This window comes from Lycium barbarum, chromosome 8 (assembly GCF_019175385.1).
Source record: "Lycium barbarum isolate Lr01 chromosome 8, ASM1917538v2, whole genome shotgun sequence".
Classification (NCBI taxonomy): Eukaryota; Viridiplantae; Streptophyta; class Magnoliopsida; order Solanales; family Solanaceae; genus Lycium; species Lycium barbarum.
This window is the reverse complement of record NC_083344.1, coordinates 2,807,329-2,830,444: the sequence shown is the minus strand read 5'-3', so window position 1 is coordinate 2,830,444 and position 23,116 is coordinate 2,807,329. Positions and strand designations below refer to the sequence as shown.

The 23,116-nt window shown below is 36.5% G+C and overlaps 2 protein-coding genes across 2 annotated transcripts; one reads left to right on the top strand and one right to left on the bottom strand.

Annotated features, from left to right (window-relative positions):
* The first annotated feature begins 1,497 nt into the window (after window positions 1-1,497).
* On the top strand, window positions 1,498-16,092 carry LOC132604938 (probable serine/threonine-protein kinase PBL25). The gene is made up of 5 exons (XM_060318293.1): window positions 1,498-1,812; window positions 2,807-2,979; window positions 3,733-3,922; window positions 12,510-12,901; window positions 15,319-16,092. Exons 1-5 carry the CDS (start codon window positions 1,617-1,619, stop codon window positions 15,691-15,693), a joined length of 1,326 nt encoding a protein of 441 aa, XP_060174276.1. The 5' UTR covers window positions 1,498-1,616; the 3' UTR covers window positions 15,694-16,092.
* An 811-nt stretch (window positions 16,093-16,903) lies between these two features.
* On the bottom strand, window positions 16,904-20,224 carry LOC132604937 (myricetin 3-O-methyltransferase 3-like). The gene is made up of 4 exons (XM_060318292.1): window positions 19,509-20,224; window positions 18,465-18,775; window positions 18,023-18,087; window positions 16,904-17,239 (listed from the first exon to the last, which is right to left on the bottom strand). The coding sequence occupies exons 1-4, from the start codon at window positions 19,928-19,930 to the stop codon at window positions 16,937-16,939; spliced, it is 1,101 nt and encodes a 366-aa protein (XP_060174275.1). The 5' UTR covers window positions 19,931-20,224; the 3' UTR covers window positions 16,904-16,936.
* Between the last annotated feature and the right edge of the window lie 2,892 nt (window positions 20,225-23,116).

Genomic DNA, 23,116 nt, shown 5'->3' with positions numbered 1-23,116 from the left:
TTTATATTTTAAAATTTCATTTCCCCAATAGAAACAAATGTTTTAAACTATATATACGCATTAATGTATATACCTTCAGTTTATTTATCTACATAATTCTTTTTGTATTCAATTTTTATTTTTGTAAGATAGAATATTTATAACCGCACGTAGCGCGGACATATTCACGAGTATAGAAATGTGTCAATCTTTTTTAGACAAACTAATAAGAAAAGTAAAAAAATCTTTTTGGGGAGGAGGGAGTAATATTCAACGGTTACCTCATCTTAGTTAGTAGCTCTGTGTAGGGCTGCTTATTGGGCGGATCGGGCAGATAATTACGCTTAACGGTTCGGCTTATCGGTTATTGGCTTTTAATTGTACTAATCCGGTAGCCAACCGATAAGATATCGGTTGGTTCGGTATCGGGTTAGCAATTATCGGACGGTTATCGAGCGGTGTATCGGCTAAATCTAAGATAAAGTGAATTAAACTCACATGTAATCGAACTTCCACAGTGATTTTGAGTTCTTCAAATTCCTTATGTAACAGATTCAAATTCCAGGGTGTAGCAATTATCAACTAACCAATTAGCATATTTATCTAAACAATATTAAGGGAACACAACAATTAATTAATAAGGACAAATGAAACAGATGGCTAAGACATGGAAACAATTTAATCCAAATCAGGCTGAGAGGTGGACTACTTAGACACTGGAACAACTAACAAAATCACAACTTCTAGTTCTGCAAGACCTAGAGCATCACATTCTTGGAATAAGTTACGATAATCGCAACTTCCAGTCACAAATTACAATACATATTTTGTATATCTATGGGTAAAAATGTAGATATGATAATTATTAACGGATTAACGGTTTACCCGATAAAGAAATTGAGTAGTCCGTGCCCCACACCGATAAGCCGTTAACTATAAAATTTTAATCCGTTCATCAACCGTTAACTCCATAACCCATTACCAATAAGCCAATTTTGCGGTTGGGTTATCGGTAATGGTTCGGTTTTGAACAGCCCTAGCTCTGTGTATCTTTTTCTCTCTATTTCTACTTTTCATTACCCTGTTTAATTGCACATTAAATATATAATGATGGAGTAGATGTATTGAGTAGATTATTATTATGTAAAGAAATGAAGGGAAAATGTCAAATTTGAGAAAAAAGATAAATATCAACTAAATGCCAAGGTGACTTTCCATTATCAGTTTATATTGTATAAATTTAATCCGTTTATTTAAGACAAGAGTATTAGACAATATGTGATTACACGTCCATCATCCTAAAATGATGATTCAATTATCTCAAATTGGTTCCCATGCTGACTCTCTCTTTCACTTCTTTTTTTACAAACATCCTGTCAAATCTCACCCCTCTTTTCCTCTCTGCCTCCAGATAAACATCTCTAATTATGGCATTTCCCAATCTAATTGAGTTACTCTTTTTGTCTACATGACCTCTTCTTTATATACACCATTCAACAAATTTAGGCTCTTTGGCTCTTTGCGTAGTATTACTTTCAAAGACCCCTCTCTTTCCTTTTTCATATTTTCCAAAACAATTGAAGGGTTTGGCATTTTCAATTTCTTGTTGATAGTTTGATACTTTTTTAATCAAAGAGATGAGTTGTTTTTCATGTTTTTCATCACATGAAAAGAAGTCATCGTCGAAAAGTTCACATAATACTACTAAGAGAAGAGAACCATCGCCTGAGATTCATCCTCAAGAAGAGGCCCTATTGCAACAATCGTCCTCGAAGCTAAAGCCACAAAGGCAAACGCCAACACAAATACCATCAAATCCACATTCTCGATTTGGTAAGAATGTTTTTTCATATATAAGACATAGAATTAATAGCATTGATTTTCTCGATCGTGTTATACAAAGACATCAATCAATCAATTCGATCTAAACTGAAGGATCGAGTACATTCATTATATTCCCGTGCCTAGGTGATTATCGAACAAATTTAATGTTCAAAGTACCTATCACAATTTTTAACTATTTTTACGGTAGCTATCAGCCTACCACAATCTAAGGCAAATCAGTAAAAGACCAAAACTAACGTCAGTTTCCCAAGCACATGTTATTTCTGGAGAGCATTATATTCTTGGCATTCTTTATGTGCATAAACCTTCAATATCATAATACGCGACACAAATACCTGAAGTATTAAACGAAATAGTTGTTAATTTGGTTATGGTTGAAATAGGAAAGCTCAAATTCGACGTAAGTCTCATTTTTTTTTTTTTATAGTAACAACAACGAAATAGTCTGAAGATTGGATAGAGGTCAACAGTGGTGAAACCATGTCTTACTAGTGGAATTAAATTTGTATAGAAGTAAACACACGAAAAAACCAAGGTAATTCAACAACTACATATTGAATAAAATGTGATTTTATATATAAAGAGAGTTCAGATGAACCCCTTGCATCCTAGCTCCATCTTTGGTTCAATATGCTCTCATCGAAGCATTCGAAATCATATACACGTATAGGGACATCAGTTTTTGACAAATACCATTCGAAATGATTCACCAATTGTCATTGCACGTTGTTGAACAATTATATTTTAGTCGACGCTATGTAAAGACAAATATTTTGAAGTTTATTACATAAATATTTTGAAGTTTTTTCTAGCCAGTATACATATATTATACACTAGTTATATACATATTTACATGAATTATATACTCGTCTGTAATTTTTAATTCAAGCAGTTGGGTGGGTAGCTACTAGGTCAATTCTTCCATATTTTGGTTGATGTTTTTATTTTCCTAATAAATCAAGTTTCCCATTTTTGTTTGCAGAAGCCACACACCAAAAGGCTTCTAGCAAAGAAGATGGCAACAACAATATTGCAGCTCAAACTTTCACATTCAGAGAACTTGCAACAGCTACGAAGAATTTTCGACAAGAATGTCTTATAGGTGAAGGTGGATTTGGACGTGTCTACAAGGGTCGCCTTGACAAAACTGATCAGGTAAGATGCAACAACACATGCCATATGGATTAAGTGCACGTTACGAACTAAAATCTTGCAGTAAAATAAGTATTTTTTTTTCTAGAAGATAAGCACTCTAACCTTTCAAAAGCTTGACCTAAATTTTTAAATCCTAGGTAAAAAAATTAAGTTGGAGGAGGGATCGTTTACATAAATGACCCTTTTTGAGACTGCTCTTTAAGTTATGTTCCCATTAGCTAAGTGAGCTAAATTTGTCTTCGAAAAGAAAAATTCATCATCTAATTACATTGAAAGGTGGAATTAAGCCGACCGAAATAACAGGGACAAAAATTAAAGAGTTGCCTTAAAAAAGGCCATATGGCGCAAACAATAAGGAGAAGGGTTATTTGCACTTTTGTTCCTATTTTGTGCTTATCTTTAATTTTTGGCCTTCAAAACCAAACTTATGCCTAGAGAGGCATAAGTTACACATCATAATATTCATAAGTTATGCTTAGAGCTAGAGGCGTAAGTTCCCGCTGGACACAAGTTTGATTTTGAAAGACAAATATTAAAGACCAGTCCATTAAAAGGACAAAAAATTAAACGCCGGTCCATTGAAAGGACAAACCATGCAATTACTTCATTTCAAACTTGTGCCTTTGTGTGCCAACTAGAGTACGGCTAGAAGCCCATAGGGTTATTTTTTTCAATGTATTATATAAATAAATAAACCATTTGACCCTGAAATTGTACTAACCATTTGTTTTATTCTTTTTTTTTTTTTTTCAGATTGTAGCAGTGAAGCAACTTGATCGTAATGGATTGCAAGGAAATAAAGAATTCCTAGTAGAAGTGTTGATGTTGAGTCTTCTGCACCATTCTAATCTAGTAAATTTAATAGGGTATTGTGCTGATGGAGAACAAAGACTTTTGGTTTATGAATACATGCCATTGGGATCATTGGAGGATCATCTACTTGGTATTTATCTCATCTTTTTTCCTTTCTTACATTATTTTCATTTAAAGCAATATGTAAATGTGTTAAATTTAAAATATTTAAAAAAAAAACCAATATTGATACTCAGAAATAGGGGTGGGCATAAATACCGAAAACTGAAAAACCGAACCGAAATGGATTCGGTTTTTTGGTGTTTCGGTGTTTCGGTTCAATTCCGGTTTTATTAAATAGCAAATTCGGTGTTCGGTTCGGTGTTCGATTTTTTGGTTTTTCGGTTTAACCGAATATTTAATATAATATTTTTTTATATCAATGTATAATATATATCAGTCATCAGATATAAGAATTAAGAAGAATCACTCAGTCCACACTCCACTCCACTCCACTCCACTCGTTGTTGCTGCTGCAGTTGTTGGCTACTGCTGCTGCTATTTATTTGTGTTAAACTTGGTCGATGGATAGGTAAGGTCACAGTATTCTTCGATGCTGGAAAAGTTTGAATATTATTAACGGGTGACTATTGCTTAACCAATGCCAAAAAACCGAATTAGAAAACCGAAATCGAACCGACCAAACTTCAAAACACCGTACCGAACCGAACTAATTCGGTGCGGTGTTCAGTATCCAATTTAAAAAAATCGAAACCGAAATACCGAACTGAACTTTGAAAAAACCGAATCGAACAACCGAACGCCCACCCCTACTCAGAAATGTAACGAAATAGGTTGTGTTTGGTTAGAAAGGACATATTTTTTTGCGAAAAATGTTTTCTTAAAATATAAGTGGTTTGCCTACTTATTAGTGGTTTTTGTGAAGTTATAAACGAGAGGGTTGGGCAGAGGTGGATCCAGGATTTAAATTATATGGGTTCAACCTTTTAAGATATTTAGCATTCAACCTATTATATTTTTAAAGTCATGGGTTCATGTCTATTATATATTGTAATCTAATAAATTCTTACAAATAAATTTATACTTCGCGGTGGAAGTTAAGGGTTCAATTGAACCCATACCTAATATGCTCCATCCGCCCCTGGGGTTGGAGATGGAGAGGAGACAATACTTTCTCAAAATGCATGAAAAAAACAAGAATCAATTAATTCATTATCCTCCACAATCATTGGAAATTTGGGAGTAATGTAGTAACATGGTCGGAGCTAGGGTACCGGAAGGGGTTCATCTGAACACTTTTCGTCGAAAAATTATGCTCTCTCTCTCTATATATATATAAGTACATTAGGCAAAACATGTGCCCGGGCTGGCCCTCGTGACCGGGAGCTCAAAAAAGGCCAAGACATCTATACAGCTAGCCTCCACTCCCACCAACTCGGTCCATGTCTGCATGCCTCGATCAGCATGTTGCGGTAGAGACGCACATGGGCCTATAGTCATGTCACATTATCCTGATGATTAGGGATTGAAAATTCTTATCTTGGTGTATATATGGTAGCTTAGTGAGGAAGAAAGGGATCTTATTCTTATTGCATGTATCTTAGCTTTCACCCTTTGTAGCACAATTCATTTTCTGTCTTAGCAATTTATACGGAAACAATATTTTTCTCTCTATTTTTTAGCTATCTGAATCTTAATTTATTCCTTGTCATTTTTTAAAAACTGTATCACAATCCAAGCTACTCCGGACCGAGCTCATACAAAGAGTTCTCGGGATTGGATACGGCTCACTTTTCTTCAAACCCTAAAAAAATAAATCTTTAACTAATTTTTTGGTTAAACACTATTTCATCGGAAAACAGTTTGGCGCCGACTGTGGGGATACACAGATGTGGTGTCGTCCTGATTCATAGCAGAAACCCTTGAAACCCGATTACGTTTGGAGCTGTTTGGGACAATGCACACCTGATTATGCCTAAATCAATTGACAGTGCATTCAAAAGCAGCACTTCCACCTAAAAGAGAAATTCGCAGTGCACACGGTCTGTAAACCAGCTAAACTCAGGCGGTGAATGTAATATCCCAAGCCACCGCTTGTAGAAATTGTCCGCTTTGGGGCCTTCGCCCCTCACGGTTTTAAAACGCGTCTACAAGAGAGAGGTATCCAATCACTTATAAAGCACTCTTCGTTCTCCTCCCCAACAGATGTGGGATTCGCCTAAACCGATGTGGGATTTTCCTAAGGCAAGCCTTACAGTCATACCCCTCCCCCCTTGGGACTCAGCTTCCTCGCTGAGGTTTGCCCCACTACTGGCCCGGCACCGGTTGTGATACCAACTGTAACAGCCCAAGCTACCGCTTGTAGAAATTGTCCTCTTTGGGGCCTTCGCCCCTCACGGTTTTAAAACGCGTCTATAAGGGAGAGGTATCCAAGCACTTATAAAACACTTTTTGTTCTCCTCCCCAATCGATGTGGGATTTGCCTAAGGCAAGCCTTACAGTGAAAGTAGCCCGGGACTGGATAACCAGGAAAGAAGAAAGAAGGTAGCACTACCCCTGGTGGAAGTTCGCGACGAGATCCTGACCAGGGAAGATCATTCTAACCGATCTACGAAAAGTAAGGAAGTGCTCCCCAAGGGGCGCTACTTCATAAAGAGGAAAAGACTCACCCTATGGAGAAAGATATATACACAGCAGAGAACCCTCCATCGGAAATAATGTTGGTCGTGGTCCTAGCATCGAATGGCATAATGCAAGGGGAGGCTTCTGGATTCCTTGATTGGGGAAGCGCCAGCTGGTCTCCTTTCGGGTAACCTTGAGCGAAACATAGGCCTGACGAGAATCATTGGGACAGAAAAAGAACCTCGTGGTTGGGCGAGTCAGACACCTGGGATCCTGCCCATTCAAAACGAGGCAGGAGCGAGGAAACATGGAACAATCCCATATGGATACAGCATTGACCCCACTCTTATTCAAAGGAGGACCAGAAAGGATGTCGTTGAACAGATCGAACCTACTAAGAATAGCATCGTATAAATTTAGCTCAGAGGTCAACGAGTTAGTCATGTCGATGTATAGAATGAAGAAAGCAAGGTTCTCGATAGAAACACGGTCCAATCCCAGCAGGCGTAACATGGAGCTATGGTGTGAGTGTCATGCCATTCCGAGACACTCGACCATGGACAGTAGGCGCTTGCGCCACGAGGTAGCGGATCTGATGCGAAAGGGGATCTGAGAGAGTTCCTAAATGAGCAACCTGGACACCCTCGGGGGAGAGAGACTAGGACTTCGCACTGACAGTCGACCCCTACTCGGACATAATCAGAGTGGTCTTCTAGGGAAGATAACTATAGCATTATCTTGAAGGACACTAAGTTGGACACGCTCCCCGAAAAGTAAGGGGGTCATTCAGAAAAACTCGTCATGTTTAGCAAAGCCGGTGGAAATAGCATCGGGGACCATGCACCAACGCTCTAGCAATATCCTTCGAACTTCTAATTTTAACTTTTGGCACGCGCTTGTCGATCCAGGTAGCGTTGTGAATGCGGAGCAGCTTCGAGGTTCTCAAAGGAATACGACTAATAGAGCAAGTGATTCCGGTGAACAAGTGCCTGACCGGTTTAAACTTTTCAAGGGCAACCACATGGGGTCAGATCAAGCTGGTTGCGCGCGTGTAAGGGGGGTCGGCAGAGGTCTCGTTTAACGTCTTGGATGAAGATGTGTCTTGTAATTTGATGATAGCAAGTACATTGCTACATAGTATGAAGGCAGTCTCCTCTACTTTCCACAAAGTATGAAATTCCTCACCTCTCGGGGGATAGCCGAAACTCGAGGGGCCAGAGCCTAGTTGAGAAAGCACAACCCCGAGGACCGCCAAGAATAATCGAGAGCAATTACCAAATACTGACCTAGGGGCCCAGCTCGTGACCGGATAGTAAAAGAAGGAGTGGAACAGGTAAAAGGCAAAAAAGGAGGCAGACATGGGGGAATGTCGCATCTGGAGACCTCGAACTTACTGCATGTCTTCCAGATCTCCCAAAGAAACAGCTATACCTGGGCTCAGGCCTAAAGATAGAGTTCTGGGGGAAACTACTTAAGTTTTTAACACATAGCATAAATAGCTTCACATGGTCGGGTTCAAATATTGCAGGTGTCCCTCCGAAATATATCACCCATAAGCTGAGCGTAAGTCCTGACTGCCAGTCGATTAAGTGGAAAAGGCGTCTAATGTCTGCAGAACGCAGTCAATTCCCCAAAGAGGAAATAGTCGGGCTCATAGAGCGAGGAGCGATCAGGGAGGTAAAATATCCAGATTGGTTGGCAAATGTCGTGGTACTCCCTAAGAAGCCTGAGGTCTTTCGAATGTATTTAGATTCAAAAGATTCGAATAAAGCATGCTCGAGGAGTTCGTACTCTATGCCTCTCTTAGATCAGGTAGTCGATGCGGTGGCCGGGCACGAACTGCTTGGCTTCCTAGATATGTTCTCAAGGTTCGATCAAATTCGGTTAGACCTCGCGGACCAAGAAAATACTTCGTTTGCCACGAAGAGGGGCCTACTGTTATCGCGTCATTCCTTTTGGCTTGAAGAATGCAAGGGTCGTCTTTCATCATTTGACCTATCAGATATTTCAACATCAAATGGGCTAGAGTATTGAAATTTACTTAGATGACATAATTGTTAAGTCCCTGGGAACAGAGGAACACATAATACATTTACAGGAAACATTCGATATTGTCCGTGCTTACAACGTGAAACTGGATCCAGAAGAATACGTCTTTGGAGTAAGCTCAGGAAAATTCTTGGGATTCATCGTGTCTGACAGAGGCATCGAGGTCAACCCGAATCACGTTCGGGATATGGATCAAACACCAGACATTCTTGATGACACCCGAAAGAAACTACGGTAAGTGTTGGGCCCGTCCGCAAGGAGAAAGGTACGCAATTCCCTACTTATTATAACAAAAAAGCCCTATCCGGGGCCAAGCTGAAAAATTGGCCCTGGCTTTAGTGGTCGCGGCCCGAAAGCTAAGGCCGCACGTCCAATGTCATCTGGTTTGCTTGGTACTAACTACCTCTTTAAGGAACATGTTGAACAAATTTGAGCTTTCGTGTGAATCAATAAATTGGTCGATTGAGATATGCACATATGATATCGCTTGTCGACCCCGGACTGATATCAAGTCGCAAGCCCTAGTGGACTTTGTCGCTAACTACATTCTGGACATGATGCCCCGTGCCCATGAAGAAGCGATTCGGAATCCGATGCCGCTCTCAGGGAACAGGTCATGCATATGGATGAACCCGTTAGCATGAAAAGAACGGGGTCTAGCTCACCCCGGTTACCCCGTCGAAGGCCATGACTGGGCAAGTTTCCAAATATTTGTCTATTAGCTAACGACAAGGCCGAGTATGAGGCCATAAATGCGGGGATGAAACCAGCTCTAGGGCCCGACGCTGAAAGCATGGAACTGAAAGGTGACTCATAGTTGGTCATCAACCAGATTCTCGACAAGAACTAATGCTTAATCAGGACTGTGGTGCTGTTGTTCTGTGTCCCGCGAAAAAAAGCCACTCAGATTCCCCGAAGAGGTGGAGACAGAGACAAACGTCGTGGATGACTTGAGCCCACAAGCTGAAGCAGCCGGAGCAGGGTTAAACTTCGAAGCCCATCTGTTGTACACGGCTCAGAACCCCGCATTACACTCTTTTCCTTTACCGCAGTTTTATCCCGATCGGGTTTTACCGGCATGTTTTTTAACGAGGCAACTACTCAAAAGTACATCATAATTTGGCCGACGCCGGGGTCTTCAAAGAGTTATGGAATGCCAGTAAATTAGCAAGATCATAGAGGAACAAATCTTCCCTGAAAGTGATAGGATTGGGACCGATGGCCGGTGGCAAAAGCGCCTCACCCATCTTTATTTATGCTCTCATTAAGATTTTGTAAAAATCTTATATACGAATAAGATGACCATCTTATCGCAAGCTCAAGGATGGAATAAGAATCTACACTTATCTCCCAAACTTCTCCTAAACAAGGCATTCCATGGGCTTGAAACGTTCGGTGAATAACCGAACCTAGAGGCCCACGGCCCCGTAACACCGGTTATACACACGAAACATCCAAAGGGCACCAACCCGAATATTCCGAAACAAGCAAAACGCAAAAGCAGCATCTAGGCCGTTAGCATCCTAAAAAAGGGCACACAAGCCCATAAAAAGCATTATCACAAATTAAGCAGGGAGAGGTACATCCTCACCAGCTGAAGAGTCATCAGAAGCATCGGAGGCGGAGGGGATCTCATCACAAATGTCTTCCAGAGCTATCTCGGTCGCAACTACGTCCTCCTCGACGTCTGTCATGGCTGAGGAAATATCTTTGATATGGCCTTCGAGAACCTCATAAAGAGTATCTGCTCGGGTCTTCGAGACAGCAAAATCTTTGGTGATATTGGCCACATTATTGTCAGTAGCTGGGTGAAGTTGTAACCTGTTGAGACTAGCCCGGACCTAAGCCCGAGAAGCCTCCAAAGCCTGCACCCAGCCTCAGGCGACAACCCCTTCTGCTTCGACCCGAGCCACCCTCTCCTAGAGCTCCTTATGAGCGACAGTCAATTACTGGAAAGACCTCTCCTGATCAAATAAAGCCTTATAGGCCATGGTTCTTGCCTCTGCAGCGATCAGAAGAAATATTCCTCCAATTCCTCTCAACCGCAGGGGATACACGTAGGAAGACCATCACCCAACTGAAGAGGTCAGGCATGAAATCTTGTTCAACAGAAACCGTTGAGAAAAAATAAAACCGGGGTTAGATACGATTCTTGTCAACGCAGGATGTATATATAAAAAAAAGGTAGAGATGAGAAAAGGGGGAAGGAAGAGAATAAGCCGAGGCAGGAGTACATACGGGCAGGTTTCCATTGTTCAGAAAAAGGCTCAACAGACACACGATGTAGAAGATCCGTGGGCATTATCACGAACCCATCATACCAACCCCGATCATGGTCATCCTCGGTGCTAGTGATCAAGCCTCAAGAGGCCAAATGTATCATTCCCCCCTCCTCCCCAAACAGGCGAGGGGAGTACAGATGAAACTGATGATTCAACGCGAAGGAAAGTCCGGCCTGATCAGCCAGAGACTGGATACATTGCACTATCTTCAATATCTGGGGAGCAACCTGGGCGACGCACCCGTGATAACGGCAGTAATTTGCCTCGATTACTTCATGGATTGGCAGAGTGAAGCCTATAGTGAAAGGGTAGATATAAATCATCGACATGTCTGGGCATGGTGAGCAATACTGGCATTCTCTAAAGCCAGGAAGATTCTTACCTTAGGACCTCATTGGCAATCAAGGCAGACCTGGAGGATGGAAGTCTCAGATTTTGAGAAACATATCCCCAAGACATATCTCAGTTGATGGCTAGGGCAAAAGTCATTCGAAAAGTTAAGAAGATAAGGGACGTTGGCTGTAGTGATAGACCCCAAATCAAGCTCTTGGGTATCAGGAGAGGAGGAGTCAATCCCCGGATCGAAAAGTGCGTCAAAAGCCCTGTTCAATGGCTCTGCAACAAAGGCTTGATCATGAGAAGAAGACATGGTTTCTTTTAGTTGGTATAAAGGAGGCTAAAAAGAAATAAGGAAGAGAAGTTTAGAAGAATAAGAAGAGATTTAGGGATGGAAATATTTTTTGAGGGTCACTAAGGATCCCAACAGGATTAAAGGACAACATAAATAGAGGAAGGAATTATCATTGGCCTCGATTCGCGACGCGGCATACCTGCCCCTGTAACCGTCAATTGAAGCCTCAGAAACAGTGCTGCCGAATGAATGAACAGGCGTATTAAAGGCTTCCCTGACAACGCGTCTAATTATAGGGAACGTGATGACGTTTCGCGAAATTCCCACTTAAAATTTAAAAAAAGGCAGACTCTTCCACTTCCCGGCCTCATAATCATAGAGGAGCCTAAAAGTGGGGGACTATCTGTATTGGGCAAAACATGCTCTCGAGCTGGTCCTCATGACTGGGAGCTCAGAAGAGCTGGGACATCTATATAGCGGGCCTCCACTCCCACCAACTCAGGTCATGTTCACAAGCCTCGATCAGCACGCTGCGGCAGAGACGCACGTGGGCCTATAGTCATGTCACATCATCCTAATGATTAGGGATTGAAAAGTCTTATCTTGATGTATATATGGTAGTGTAGTGAGGAAGGAATGTATCTTATTCTCATTGATTATATCTTAGCTCTCACTCTTTGTAACACGATTCATTTTCTATCTCTTAGCAATTTATACGGAAACAAATATTTTCTCTTTATCTTTTAGCTATCTGAATCTTAATTTATTCCTTGTTATTTGTCAAAAGTTGCATCACGATCCAAGATACTCCGGACCAGGCTCATACAAAGAGTTCTCGGGATTGGATACGGCTCACTTTTCTTCAAACCCTAAAAAAACAAATCTCTAACTGATTTTATTGTTAAACCCAATTTAACCGGAAAACAATAAGGTCAACATTACTTTTGATGTATTTATAGTAGATGTTGAAATCCCTTGACTTATCGTATATTTACTTTTCTAGATTTTGAATCACCTTAATGAAAATCCTGATTACGTCACAATCTACTGAATTAATAATATTCCATTTTCCCGATATCTTCAATGTGTATATCATCTCTTTGCTAATCATTTATAATACATTTTTTCTTTAGATCTTCAACCAGGCAAACCTCCTCTAGATTGGTTCACCAGGATGAAAATAGCATTAGATGCAGCCAAAGGACTAGAATATCTACATGACAAAGCCAATCCACCCGTCATATACAGAGACTTGAAGTCCTCAAATATATTGTTGGATAAAGAGTACAGTGCAAAATTATCAGATTTTGGATTAGCAAAACTTGGACCAATTGGTGATAACACACATGTTTCTTCTAGAGTTATGGGAACATATGGTTATTGTGCTCCAGAGTACCAAAGGACTGGCCAATTAACTGTTAAATCTGATGTTTATAGCTTTGGTGTTGTTTTATTGGAGCTAATTACTGGGAAGAGAGCAGTTGATATTACAAGGGATGGACATGAACAGAATTTAATTACATGGGTAAGTGAAACATTAATTTTATTTCCTGTTTTTTGATTTTTTTTTTTTTTTGATTTTGTGCTTTATATGTTTTATCAATAACATGCTCCATTAAATCATAACAAGATCCGATACCTACGCAGCAAAAATTAGTCCATGAAAACATGGCTCACCCAACCCATTTCGCCTATTAATTAGCTCAGGCCTCAACTCATTTTGAGCCGCTCAATATAGCCCATCTAAAATCTGGGTGATATGTAGTCCAAATTGATCCACAAAAAAACCTTGTCAAAATATTTTTGGACAAGACTTTTTTTAGTTGTTGAGACGTGTCATATATAGCCATAATAGCGGAAAATATATTTTATTAGGTACATAAACAAATTATTAAAAAACAAACAAGGACATTAAAACATAGTGAGAATTGGGCTAGGTTGGATTATGACTCGTTTCTTAGTCCATTTTAACCCAACTAAATTTTGGATGGGTCACATCTCCCCCCCCCCCCCCCCCAAAAGTACAGTCAAGCTCACCCAGTTGACATCCCAATGTCACGTCCTTACTCTTAAACAAAGCGCACGTGTGACACTTGACAACTTGCTCACGATCTTGCACAACTTGCTCACGATCTTGCACAACTTGCTCACAATCTTGCTATGTCAAATCATCCAGGGCGTGCTAATGCGTGGAGTTTAAGTTTTGTGCGAACAGTGTATAGATCTTTCATAATATCAAATTAAATTGTCTTCTGATGTAACATGTAACTTTTCATAGCACATTTGGTATAGTAATATGAAAAAATAGACTAATAATTTGCTATAATTAGTTAAATTATACTAAGAGTATAAAAGAAAAATTGCATTCGTTAGTCTGTATCGCTTAAAGGGATAAGGTCCAAAATTACATCCTTATTATACGAAATATCTTTAATTGGCCTTAGTGATATTTTGTGATCATTAAACATTGCGTTTAGCAAATCATCTCATATTTGCCTGGTCCATAACGAAGTTCCAGCATGGATTGAGTGGGTTCGAGCTGCATGCCAAAATACCTTAAGCAAAAGGTCCAGATTTACTCATCTAGTTTTTTACCATGATTTAAGATCAGTTTTCTTGCGCGGATTGCCCTTCTTTTGGGATGGTCTTTAATTTTTGCCCCTCAAATTGCTGGTCTTTATTTTTTAACCTTCGCTTAAAAAAGTGGCCGAAAACATCCAGAGGTTCTGGGTTCAAACCCCACTCAGTCAAAAGTGTATATATATATATACGGCATAAGTTGCCTTAAGGCATAACTAAAGTTATGCCGGATCCGGCATAGGTTGCCTTAAGTCATAACTAAAAGTCTACTTTATAAGGCAACCTATGCCAGATCCGGCATAACTAAAAGTCTGCCTTATAAGGCAACCTCTGCCGGATCCGGCAGAACTTTAGTTATGCCTTAAGTCAACCTATGCCGCATAAGGCAGACTATTCCAAAAGTCTTGTCTTGCGATTTTTATTTTTATGTCCGTGTCGGATTTCGAACCCAGAACCTCAGGATATTCTAGGCGAAAGACAAAAATTAAAGACCAGCAATTTGAGAGACAAAAATTAAAGACCGCCCGAATAAGGGACATTTCTGCGAATTGCCATTTAAGATTACATTCCATTATACTTGGCCCACGATGGAGCTCTATTTTGATTAAGGGAATATACGAAATAATTTGGCAATGACGAGAGTACGAATGACTCGAAAATATAACGAAAAGTAAAATTAAAATATTTCATTTAGTGGAGCAATTTTTTTTTTTTTCATAACTCATGCTTCTACTCCATAGCTAAAATGTTTCCAAGTTTAGAACTTAGGAGAGAGATTCTTCTATGGGGCTAATTTTATAAATATATTGATAGTTAGTGATTAGTTCTTATTATAAAAATTTATCTGTAATTATCTTATAAGAGACCCAATTATGAGCCCGTTTGGATTGGCTTACAGCTTAAAGCTGTTTGCAGCTTATAAGCTGAAAAAAATAAGTTGGGGTAGTCCAACTTAAACAGCTTATAAGCTGCTTTAGATAAACTAAGTCAAATGGGTCCAATTATTTTTTTGAGCTTATTTTAAGCATAAAATGACTTTAAGCTGGCCAGCCAAACACTAAAAAAAGCTGAAAACAGCTTATAAGCCAACTTATAAGCCAATCCAAACGGGCTCTATATTAACATACGACGGTGCATAGAAATGTAGTCCTAACTTTTTGTTATTATACTTATATCTGATGGGCATCAAAGGTTATTTGTTTAAAGATTTTGTTAAGCGGCACCAAAAGTTTAAGACCACCCTTATTGTGTAATATTTCTGCAATTTTTTGGAAAAAGCATCATACGATGCTAATAATATTATTTTGACACTGTCAATGCATATAACAGAAACTCAATCTTTTGTTGTTATATTTATTTCAGGCTGAACCCGTATTAAAAGACACAAGTAGATACATAGAACTAGCTGATCGAATTCTTGATGATGACTTCCCAAAGAAAAGTTTCAATCAAGCAGTTGCTGTTGCTGCAATGTGCTTACAAGATGATCCAGCCGTTCGTCCACTAATTAGTGATGTTGTCACTGCACTTAGTTACCTTGGTGAAGAACCCAACAATAACTCGGGATTAATTGGTAAGTCACCAATAAATACTATAAAATTACAATTGCATGACGAAAAAAGTCATGATCAAGAAGAAGAAGAAATAAATGAAGTAGAAAGGCAGAAAGCAGTTGCCGAGGCCATAGAATGGGGAGAAAATTCAAGAAACACAATGCAAGATCACAAGCTTAATTAATTCTTCCATTATATTAGACTTATCGGGATTCAAGTCCTCCAGGGAGATATCATGACTGCGGAGGCGGAGCTAGGATCTAAAGTTTATGGATCGGGATTCTAGTCCTTTAAAGGTATATACATATTCAATGTATTTTAAAATATAAGTATAGGGTTCGGACTAAAGTTAGTAGATTCGGTCGAACCCACAACCGAAGCACTAACTCCGCCCCTGATCATGAGCAGAGTCAGATATGCGGCAAGTTATGTAGGTCCTGTTGAACCATCGCTATCGGTTCAAACTATTTATACATACGCAAAAAAGAAAAGTATTTAATTATGAGGTTAACTAATATCCATCGATGGTGGAAAAAAAAAGAACTTTTATACTATTAGGTCATCTTTTCCTGTTGTAGCAGGTGACCTGTATTATTTTCAAGATTGCGAATCCGACTTCTGAGAAGAGTTACTACTGTAGAAATCTTTTGACTAATCCTTTTTCTCATACTATCAATGGATATACGTTAAATTTTAAAAAAATAACATATAAGATCACATTAATTTAAAACTCACTGACTTTAGATTCTGAATTCTCTTCTGATCATGAGTTGGTGAAGGAGTGAAAATCAAGTATAGGAATTGTTGATTTCTTGATGAGTGGAACCACAAGTAAAATTAAATTACTCAACTATTCTGTATGTTAAGGAAAATGGACATATTGTTAACCATATAAAGTCATCCAGTAAAGAGCTCAAACAAATAATTTGTGTACTAGCAACTTTTGCACAAAAAAGAGCTAGCATTTAATTCACATAATAACTTCCTACAGAAATGTAAGGTAAACTGTACACATAGATTTAGTTTAGTTCGACTTTTCTCTAGACTCTACACGCATAACAAGAGTTTAGAGTATCGAACTATTTTTTTTTTTGTTTTTTTTTTTTTTTTTGACATATTGTTGTTTTGAGACACTAGTTGGTTGCCCAGCGATTAGATGGAACATATATGTAAAAATCATGAATAAAAAAACTTTATGTATTGTTGCCGAACAGGATATTTGTCATCTTCAAGTACCAGGATGTTGAAGCCTTAGATATTTCAAAAGAAAAACTTGAATTGCGCAGTATTAATCCACCAAGTAGTAATCCAAGATTTCAGACATTTATTCTCACGTGTTGCTTTATCCTTTATTTATTTACATTTTTCACCATGGTCGAGGACAACACTGAAGGGTAAAGCACCCTTACCAAGAGTGAATCAGAAAGTTACTGCTTATACAATTCCATAATCCAAATTAAAAATGCAGAATTTACGATTTTGAAACCAGAAAATCCAGCTTTTTTGGCTAAGGTTTCAAATTCTTCCTTTGTTCTTTCTTTTCCTCCAGGAGTAACTATCATCATAAACACATCAAGGAAAAATGCATTCTTGGAAATGAGATCATCAGTTTCTGGATACTCTGGCTTTATATGTTCAACTAGCACCACCTTACCAGAATTAGGTATAGATTTCCAACAATTCTTCAGTATCTTTACACAATCATCATCATCCCAATCATGGAGCACATGCTGCATTATATTTAAATGTGTCAATAGAGTGATCCAGAAGAATCAGCTGTAAACATTATCGCTAAATAGCTTGTAGGTGACAATCTTTTTTTTAATGATTTATCGCTAAATAGGATTAGCAACGAATTTGTTTGTTTAGCTACATAAATTTTTATCCGTCGTTAATTCCTACTTTTTTTTAGTAGTGTTTTCCGATGAGTTTATGTTATGTACACGATAATGTAAAGATTTTTTAAACTATCAGAATAAGTTGACCTACAGTAATAAATAACTCAATCATATCAAACTTGATATAGTAACCTGGAAGGATTTTAACTTATACACACTCATGGTATAAATTATTTCACACTTTTGGTATATGTCATATAACATGTTTTAGGAGGTTTACATATCTTATCCTAATTGGGTTGTTAGTTTCACTTATCATGAACAAATTATATTTAGTTGTATCTTTAAATAATTTGATAGTGCAAAAATAGTTTTGCACTGCTAGTTGTATATATTTTAACACTCATTTTCAATTCATTAACAAAACACAGCATAAATAGATACTCTCTTCATTCTAATTTATGTGATGTTATTTTTACCGGGACAGAGTTTAAGAAAAGAAAAAGAATTTTGAAATTTGTGGTGTAAAATAAATTATAGATGTTGGCATCATTAAGGGTAAAACATGAAGTTTAGCTTTAAATTGTTTACATATACAAAAATACAATATTGTTCTTCGGGGACAGACTAAAAATAAAAGAGTATCATCTGAATTGAAAAGAAGAAAGTACTAACTTTCATGAAGATCACATCTCCTTGTGGGACACTTTGAAACATATCTCCTGAAACATGTTCAACCCCTAACAAGAAGGAAAAATAACATCTCTATTATAAGTACCTATTGATAATCGAATGAATATGGTAACTAATCTGCAATCACAAGTAATAACATTGATATTATATATCAAATTATCAATAAGGGTTGTGGTGGATGAATAAGATCTCCATCCTTAGCCAAACGTTTAGGGTTCGAATCTTATGTATAGAAAAAAATTTGTTTGAGAGTTCTTTCCCTTTAAATGAACTTTACGCCACGTGAATTCGAAATAGTCGGGACCCCAATACAAGTAGCATTCACTAAGTAGGAAACAAATAACATTGATGTTATATATATATATATATATATAAAAAAATAAAAAAAAACTTATACAGTCGGCATCTATAACTTGAATTCTACCTGGATAAGCAGGAGCGTCCTTGATGACATGGGGCAAGTCAAAATTAACTCCCCTAATATGAGGGTACTTGAAAACGATAGAAGCCATTGTTAAACCAAGAGCACCTCCAACATCTACCAATTGTTTTACATCCTTAAATCCATTGTAGGACTCAAGAATTGTACTTATGGTTGTCTTGTTTATGTTTTGTGTAGATCTGTTAGTAATATCTGCATATCTACTATCTTTTCCATGATATTCAAATACACCCATTCCATGGGCTTTATTGAATGGTATTTCTCCTTCAAGAATTGCATCCTTCAAGTGAAACCTTACGAAGTGAAAGATTTTCCATTAGCTTTATTGAACAAGATCATAAAGAAAATACATGAATCAAACCTCTATATAACAGCGTCATCTGTCCAGGTAGTTTTTGAATGCTATAGTGAGATGTTGTTTGTTGTAGAGAACATACGATATAACATAATATGAAAGTCAAATCCAAAGAAAACTTGATTGTTACAGTAAGTGTTATTAAAATGGTAATCGTTATAGAGAAGTCTAACTGTAATATAGTTTGATTTTTATACACTAATAATGTGAAAGAACTCCATTTATCATGTCACTGAAGGAAAATTACACATCATCCATAAAAAGTGGGATTAATAAACTAGAAAATAGTTTCATTTATCAAATGTAGGATTAGTAATCTGGAAAAGATTTTAAATTTCTTCTGCAGTGATGGTATAAAAAATATTTATACTGTTAGGTCACCATTAGGTAATTACGAGTAATTTTTTATGACAACCATTAATTGGTAATTTGGTAAAAATGCTAGCTAAATGACCCGCTATCACAGGTAAAATCAGATCAATAGTGTAAAAAATTAAATCTTTAAACTGTCAGAGTGCCAGTGTATATTTAGTTTAATTCCGCTAAAGAATAATACATGTTATTTTGCTTCAACATGTTAAAAGACATTGATTATATAAAAATTCTTTACGTTATCAGTATATATAAATTAAATTCATTAAAATGTATTAGAAGAGAATTCCAGTTAATACCAAGAATTAACCATGGCTTGGTCGTTCAATAAGAGAAATGTGGGAGCAAGTGACACACCATCTTCATTAGAGACAAGTTTTCTACTCAAAGGTGTCAAACTATACAATGGACTTTTTTTAAGTCCATTTTCATCCTCTTTGCAAAGAGTAAATCTTAACAAAGATTGGCTAGCAAGAAAACTCAAAATCTTTTCAATCATAAGTGCGGCTTGAGGGTTCTTTGTTGGAATTTTGGAGGCAATTTGAGAAGAGGATAATTGTGCATTTGGTGACAAAAGATCAAAAATACCAAGTTCCATAGTGACTTTCAAGACCATGTTAAGGGCTAAACCAATTGGCAATTGCATAACATTTAGGATATCTTCTTCTTCTTCTTCTTTCGACATAATATTCTTGCTTTGATCTTTTGATGATATGTCCATTTTCAGATTTTTGGCACTGATATTGGATGATAGAGTTGAATGCGTTGTTGAGGGGAAAGCTAGAAGACTTGTTCTTTTTATAGTAGTAGCAAATTAAATAGGATTTAATTTAATGATGCGACTTATATAATGGTTGTGTAAAAGTTTTTTTTTTTTTTTAATAATGTATTACTCAATTAAGCTATCTTGCACGCACCTCGACTATTTTATTATGAGGTACCGTCTATTTTCTACCAACACAAGTATAAGGTAAATTTGTCTTAAGGTTAAGCAGATAGGAAGAAATCATTTATATTTTTTGTCTCCGCTGAGATTTAAACTTGAGACGTCGTGGTTATAGACCACGTCTGTGGGTACCGATGTAAAAAGATTTTTGTGCTCTAGCAGTGCTTTTTAAGTTGTTGTAGCATATAATATGCCTTAGTTTCCAAGTTAACTGAATCCCACAGCCTTATGAACAAATCATCTGTAGTTATCTTTCAGGTTACATGACATTGTAAATAATTTTTTTACACTATTATATTATTGTATTAAAGTTAAATTCTTAGAATATATATACGACAACAGTGTAGGAAATTGTTGCACTATCAGCATAATTTTACATATTGTGTAACATGTTGCTTACTGTGTTCTGCAAGTTATGAAAAGGGAAAATAACCCTCTATGACTATTTAGGAAAAATAATTAACCGAAATGGCCCATGTTTATAAATTACCCGAAATGGCTGAATTTGTACCCCTTACTTCAAAAGCCTGTTGTATAATTGTACCCTCACTACAATTGAAAAAATGTTGTATATTGTTGTATACAATTGAATATTCTTGAATATAAACACCTCTTATACATTATTATACACTCTATACATTATTATACACTTTTATACAAGGTTGATACATTGTCTACTCCAGATGTATCAAGTTGTCTATTATTGTATAATGTAGTACATTGTGAAAAAATGGCTATGCGGGGTGTAATTTAAAAATATGGCTACCCAAATGTAATTTTGTATGCTAGATTGTACATTATTGAAATTTTCCCTTATTAAAATCCACGTTTTACTATAAAAAGTTACTTGTAATTAACATTTAACTAATTAGCGTAAAAATATGTACTATATATTATCAGTGTATATTAATTAACCTCTAGTTGTAAATATATGACGAGTAGGAGCATACATGAACCAATAGATGACTAGCTGAAAATGATTTTAAATTAAAGAAACAAACAGACAAAGGGATTTCAGGGAAACATGCTAAGAATCTGATTGTGGTATCTTTCAGCCATATATATTTTGGATTTGAGGTGATAAACTGATGTTATGAATAAGTGGTTACGTATTTGAATATAAAGTTGATAATAATAATTAATGCATTCCGTAAATAAAATGCTGCTATATCTTAAAAATGATTGGATATAGTCCCTAAAATTATTTACACTAAAAAGGAGTTGATTATCGCAAGATTATTTGTTCCTTCTTCTAATTACGTTAATTTATGTCTAGTTCTGAACTGATTAAAAAAGACTAATTTTAACAAATATGAATTATTTTATGATAAGAATAATTTAAACGTATAATAATAAATAATTGACAAATGTTTATCGAGAAACAGTTTCTTTTTCTCAATTATTTTTATTTTACTAAAAATAATTTTTTTTTAAGCTTAGCTTTTGGTCCACTTTCTAGAATTCTACATATTATATCTCGAAAGAACTTGACATGACAATAAATTTACAATAATGTATACTTGTAGGGCAATACAAGAGTAAAATAGTAAGCAAAAATCTCCTTCCGTATATTTTGTTTGATTTCTTTAATAATGAATTGTTTAAACTTGTACGGATTAAGTCAGAAATACTGTACTTTTAAATAAGCTGCGTTATTGAACTCGAAAGGGAGATTCACTATAAATCTCACATCAGAACGAGAAAAAATAATAGAAATTATATAATGTGAATTGAGAATTTAATTGTTATCGAGGCGCTTTTTAGGTTAAACCAAAGACTCAAAAGTCTTGAGTAGCTCAGAGAGTTGGGATCAAAGCCAATAATACCATAATTAATTAATTAATTACAGAAAATACTAGTCTCTGGCCTTTGTGAGGTGACATTAATGTAAAAAGAAAAAGAAAAAAAATACTCAATAATTCATGGTCCCCAATTTGGGTGACTGACAACAACTTCTCTAACTGCTCTAACTCTAAATAACGACGACATAATATATTTATACGAACTTTCATTTCATCATGCTCAATTTGGTGTCGTTTAATCTTTTTTGTTATTGTGATGAGCATATATTGTGGCAGCTAGTGTTTGTAAAATGAATAAAATTTTCAAGTATCCGTCTAACTCGTCCAATTTTAAATAGTTGTGATAAGGAATTTATTAAATCCGAATCAAATATGAATCAATCCATATAACCCTCTCTAGAAATGGATAGGCTACGGTAGTGGTGGCAACCGGTTGGAACCGGAACCGGTTATGGAACCGGTTAGAAAACCGGCCGGTTCCGGTTCCAAAACCGGAACCGCCTAACCGGTTCCGGTTTAACCGGTTCCGGTTTAACCGGTTCCGGTTTACCGGTTTTAAACCTCAAACCGGAACCGGTCCGGTTTGGAGTGATTAAAATCTATTTTTTTTTTGTTTTTTGTATTATATATATATATTATAGTATTTATTTGTATATTGTAGCTATATTTTCATATGTTATACAACTTTATAATTAAAGTTTAAATATTTACTGACTAACAGCCTAACAGTAAGTCAGCAATACAGAATAGTGCTTTTCGTATACATATATATGTATAACTTACATATACTTATATATAAATATGTACTATATACTATATATACTTATATATATGTATAACTTAATATATATACTATACATACTTATATATATGTACTATATACTATATATACTTATATATATATGTATAACTTATTATATATACTATATATATGTATATATACTAAATATATGTATAACTTATTATATATACTATATATATGTATAACTTAATATATATACTAAATATATGTATAACTTAATATATATACTATATATATGTATATATACTTATATATATGTATAACTTAATATATATACTATATATACTTAATATATATGTACTATATACTCTATATACTTATATATATGTATAACTTAATATATATACTATATATATG